Source organism: Nestor notabilis, unplaced genomic scaffold, assembly GCF_000696875.1.
Source record: "Nestor notabilis isolate BGI_N333 unplaced genomic scaffold, ASM69687v1 scaffold5244, whole genome shotgun sequence".
In the NCBI taxonomy this organism is placed as follows: domain Eukaryota; kingdom Metazoa; phylum Chordata; class Aves; order Psittaciformes; family Psittacidae; genus Nestor; species Nestor notabilis.
Window position 1 is genome coordinate 23,761 of NW_009924144.1, and position 5,392 is coordinate 29,152.

The 5,392-nt window shown below is 44.7% G+C and overlaps 1 protein-coding gene across 1 annotated transcript in view; it reads right to left on the minus strand.

The window, feature by feature from the left end:
* Positions 1 to 5,392, minus strand: part of UBR4 (ubiquitin protein ligase E3 component n-recognin 4) — a gene marked incomplete at its 5' end in the record, with an annotated part of 75,674 nt that overhangs the window by 11,834 nt on the left and 58,448 nt on the right. Inside the window, 8 exon segments of the mRNA XM_010012478.1 lie at positions 1 to 62; positions 404 to 594; positions 1,302 to 1,421; positions 1,639 to 1,746; positions 2,165 to 2,292; positions 2,684 to 2,771; positions 5,061 to 5,141; positions 5,244 to 5,392. The exon segment at positions 1 to 62 is cut by the window's left edge and continues 11 nt beyond it; the exon segment at positions 5,244 to 5,392 is cut by the window's right edge and continues 13 nt beyond it. Of these exon segments, the coding sequence (XP_010010780.1) occupies positions 1 to 62; positions 404 to 594; positions 1,302 to 1,421; positions 1,639 to 1,746; positions 2,165 to 2,292; positions 2,684 to 2,771; positions 5,061 to 5,141; positions 5,244 to 5,392 (927 nt within the window).

A 5,392-nucleotide genomic window follows, 5' to 3' on the forward strand; every position in this document is an offset into this window, starting at 1 on the left:
CTGCTATTTTACAGAAGCAGTCTAGGAAAACTTTATCATCTCCACTGTGCTCCTCGTCATACCTGAACAAAGAGAAGAAATGGTAACTTGGAGGCTCTCCAAACTCCTCTGCCTGTAATTCTTACTGCGTTATTGCTGAATCTATGTACTCCAGCTATGAGACTCAGAACAGCTACTCAGACCCTTGTCATCTCAGAATACACTCTAAAGTCCTACTTTTTCAGCTACACTCACATATTTCTTTTACAAATGGCTTAGGAGTGAAATAGGAAATTAAGCTTATGCACTAGGAATCTCTGAAGCTTTACCTTACACTGAAGTAAGCATCAGTGAAGAAATAAAAGATACAGACATGTCAGTACAACTGATTTCACATGCTTTTAGTTGAAACATGACAACATACTTATCAAAGTTACAGTAGGGCTTGAATCGATCAACCAGAATCTGCATTTTCTCCATCTCCCCAAAGGACAGGTAAGGGATGATGCGCAAGAGGCCTTGCAAGACACTGAGATTGGAACGGACAAAAGTGCTGTTGATCTGATCAAGCAGCATTACCAGCTGATCTTTGTCACCAGTTAGGAGGAGGTTCCCCTGCAAAGAAAGAAAGCAGCATGGTTTAGGTGGAGGAATAAATCTATTACCTTCAAGAAAACCTTCACTCTAGTTGCTGGTAGACTGCTCTTGAAGGATTAGAGGTCTAGGCCCTAATAAAGACAGCGTGATGAAGAACAAAACCCAGGCTCATTCCCAAACGTCTTGGGGAATGGCTGTACAATCTCCTCAAGCTGACACCTGACTTCTTCCACCCGCTGTTGAAGCCTTTTCCCTGTCAAAAAGGTCTAGTGATTCCAACCCAATGGACATCAGATTCCCATACACCAACAGTTTCAAGAGGTGAGTGAGAAACTCTTCTCATTCCCAGGCTGGTTGAGATACAGTTTTTGTTTTCAGTTAGCTGAAAACCAACCATGTTTTCAACACATACAAAAACAAGGCAGAGCTGTCTTTTCTTGTCTCCCACTGGCCTGTGGCCTAAAGCAGCAAGGAAGGGATCCAAGCAGTGCCTAATAATCCTCACAACTGTGCAAGAATCATCCTAGAGCAGCTTTACAGTGCTTTTGGTACAGGGCACTCCTCTTGTCCCACCTGCAAGGCCTGCTAAGACATGCCACCAAGCATAACAAGGGTTATTTAGCACTCCTCTACAACTCCTGAAGCTCAGCATCACTAATAAGATATTTGCAATCCTTGAATCCAAACCAACATTCCCATTCGTGCCCTGAGCCCCAGGCACTCACCTTGTCCTCGCTCAGAGGTTCTGCGTTGGATTCATCCAGTATGATCTCCATTATACTAAGCACTTGTTCTGCCACGGCTGCTCCTCCACTGTCCTTACTTTCCTGCTCAGCCACCAGAGCCTGGAGAAGACAGCAGCAGTTACTGAATACGAGCAGGAACTGGTTTAACTGACCCACACACTTCCACTCACAACAGATAAGGAACATCTAACAGGTAATTTGCAGTGTCAGTCCAGCTCCTGTGGATGCCATAAGGCGGCCTGACAGACAGAGGTAGCTTAAAATCATTGGAGTCCATGGAAAACATGGACTTTATGGACGCCTAGGCTGTCCTTACCAGGTTAAGGGTTCCCAGCATGACATTCAAAGTGTTCATCTCCGGCTTGACCAACTGCTGACGATTTATTTTCACCTTCACACAGTAACTGAACAGTTTTAACAGTACCTACAAAATACAGAGAATGCATTTTCAATGGTACCTTCAGAAAGAGTAGGAGGATTTTGCTGAAACCAAAAGCACCCAGTTATACAGCTAGTTTCCAGCCTCCTGGGGTAAAGTACAAGCCAGGTTTTTAAGCTTAGGACACCTTTGGTTTCAAGTAAGGCCAAGGCACAACACACTCACTCTAGCAAGACAGAATTTAGTCTTACCAATTCCTCAGCTTCTACACACTTTGCAGTACTGTTAACTAGGAGGAATGGGAGAGGGAAAGAAGGAATTCCTCAGGTTTTCATTAACTGGTGACCTGAAACCTCTGCTCCAACACTTCAAGTGCAACACAAATCAGACTAAACTTCACTAGTGCTTGTGGCATTTTCCACCATGTAACTCTTGACCCCAGAGACCAGAAGCTGAGACTCACAGTTAAGAGGTGCCGGCCTTGTTTGAAGTCCTTGATTCCAGTCAGCCTGTTGAGCATGCACTCCAAGCCTCCACACTGGGCCATGACACCTGCCATCTTATACACTTCTTCCTCATCCTCCTCCTCATCTACAGAACAGACACAGCTTGTGAAGACAGGAAGCAGGCACAGTATGGCAAGCTTAGTCCATGGGGCAAAACAGTGAAGCAAAATGGGGAGTACAGTAGGACAGCTTTACCAGCAATTCAAGTCGCTTCAACTGTATCAAATTTGGAAAGAATCATGGGCAGGAATATGAAGAAGGGCCAGGCAGAATGGTCCCTGTGCCATACAAGTATTCACATTCAAAGTGTAGACTTAAAAGCTTGTTAAAATCCACTCTAGGTGAAGCAGGTAAACGTAGCAAAAGCAACGTCAATCAACGTTAAGCTCACTGCTGTAAGGATAATAGTGTCAGTGCTCTGCAGTGAACCTCAGGTTTCCAATCTAATCCCAGCTTTCAGGAGACAAATACATTACCAGTAGTGGAGTCGAGAGACTCAATGAATTCCTCAGTTGCATCTCCTAGTAACCCTCGCATGCGGTAAATGATCCTCATCGGCTCCCCCTGCAAGAGAGGAGGGCATTTTATTAACCATATCTCTGTAGACACTTATCTGCAAGTCCAGTTCTCTGTACAGTGTGTAACACACACTCCAGCCTCAGCTTCCCTTCCTGCTGTTTTCACTGTGGATGGTAACACAGAAATCTTTCACTTCCTCATTCTTCCCCGAGATGAGTTAAAAACAACAGTAAAGCCACCACCTGCAAAAACATCACTATCTCATCTATTGGTCTGTCCAGCTTTTCCTGGCACTGCCACTTAGATTGACAGGCTGCTAATAAACGGTCTCCTCCTCCTTATGCCTCCTTCAACAGTCTCCTGTAGCACCAGTGAAGGATCTTGCCAAGCAAAATGTGTTTCTATAGAGAAATGCCTCCTTTCCACAGCAACCTTTCCCTCTGAGGGTATTGCACAGCATACCTGGGAAGTACAGGGATGAGGCACAGCCCAGTAAATGAAGCAGGAGAGATTAACTGGACAAGTGCTTTTGAATAGATAAAATCTGCAGTGATGGAAAATGGAAGAGCAGAAGAAGAAGGCAATTTAATGAGCTTTCAGTAAGACAGTATATTGCTAAAATGATACAGCCAAACCCACTGAAGCACAATCTGTGCTAAAAGCCCTGGGAAAAGGCTAGTTTTCCAGCTGCATTTCCAGCTGGAAATACTGACAGCATATCACTAAACTTTCCATTTTAATCCATAGGTCTGAATAAAAAGCAGAAAAGCAAAATCCCAGATTTGGGAGCAGGAAACCTTGTGAGAGAAAACCTGTCAGAGAGCGCACTAAGCCTAATGTGGAATAAGCAGTGCTTAATGTCACAGCAAATACATAAGCAGAGGGAAAGCCCCAGGGAGAAGATCTGCTCAAAGGCCACGCTACCGACCAGCAATTAACTCCACAGGGGCCCTGGTAAAATGGCAGATGAACAAAAAAAGGCAGTGAGAGACAAGGGAAACAAAAAGAGGCCTGAGGTTGTGTTCTTGTGCGCCTGTCTATTTCCTAGGGAACGTGAGCCGCAGCTCCAGAAGTGCTCTGCCGAGGTGCACACAAAGGGAGACAGAGGAAAGCTCAGTAATGCTGAGCAAACTCTGCCTTTCACCATCAGCACTGCATCCTGCTGCAGCTCAGCATCCCCTGGGAGTGGCACCTCACTGCTGGGGCAGCACGTGCAATGATTTCCCTCAGCGACTGGATCGGAGTTCCAATTGGAAGGCACACATGAAGACCAGCGCCTCACTTCCCTGTCCAAGTTAGAACCTGACTGAAAAACAATCACTGTCACCCAGCTTTGGGCTTGACTCTGCAGCACAGAAGGCTTTTTTACTGAAATAAAGCCTGATGAGAACCATTCCCCACATCATAATTCACTGAAAACAGGTGTTCTGTTCAAATTCTTCCCCATGAACACAGGAAACAAATGGTTTCAGGGCACCAAGATTTCAGTTAAAGGTGACTGCAACCCAAGGGTAAATGAGGAATGAACAAGAAGTGTTGGGCAAATCAGTCTTCTTTTATGATCTTACATGCTACTAGCAGTGCTTCTAAAGAACCTATTTGTTACATGCAATATTTAGTCTGATGGATTCCTTCTCAGTGGGAGTTTATTTTAGTGGCTACAAGAAAAGGAAGGAAAGAGCTTGTTCTGGACCATATCCACCTCTGAACAAGCTTCTGGGACATGGTGGACTAATCCCTTAAGACTGTTGGATCCATTTCTTCCTCTGAGAAACAGCAATACACACTGCTAAGAACAAACTGGGAGGATGAAACCTGTCAAGTTCTTGAGATCCCTACATGAAAAGCACAAGAGCAGAAGTACAAAGTAATAGAGAGAAACGTTGGATGCTCTCTGCATAAATAACTTGGGTTCATCTCTGAAGTTGATGGAAGATGGAGCAATCTGGTGTCCCTGTCTGTATCCACACATTAAACTGTCACGTGCAGATGGAGTGTGAAATGTGCTTTGAAAAGCAGTGACACAAAAAGTTCAGCTATTTCCCCAAAGGAATGTAAGAAAGTTTGTTACTCAGTTCACGTACCTGATATGCTACACAGCAAAGTTCAATACACTCACCTGGGTCAGCCTTACGTGCTTTTAAACCCCTGATGTTGCAGAACTGAGTAACAGCCATTAAGAGAGCACAAAAAGGTGCTGACCAATTATATCCAAGAAATTATATGCTAGAAAATAAATCCCAGCTCATGTTATTTTTCTTCCCCAACCCTCTTTTCTTGGCAATATCAAGGACAGGCGCTTTGTGCTGCTAACATACATAAGACAACACATACCTCATTAGTGGGACACCACACCTTCTTGTAGACCTCAGCCACAGGCAGATCCAAACTGATGATCTTATTATTCACCAAAAGCTGAAAGGGAGAAAAGAAAAAGTCAGTTGTAGCAATCATCAGCTGCCTAGAAATGGCAGCCCCATGCATCTGCACAAGAAATACACACTGGTGCATCCTCACCTCCATTCCACTGTCATCCTCCAGCAAAGCTACCAGATCACAGTCCTGACAGATTTTGTTCTTGATGTCCCTCATGAGTGGCCCGATGCCAGGCTCATTACTGCTGTAGGGATTTCCTGGCATTCTGCCCTGTAAGAAGTCTTCATGCT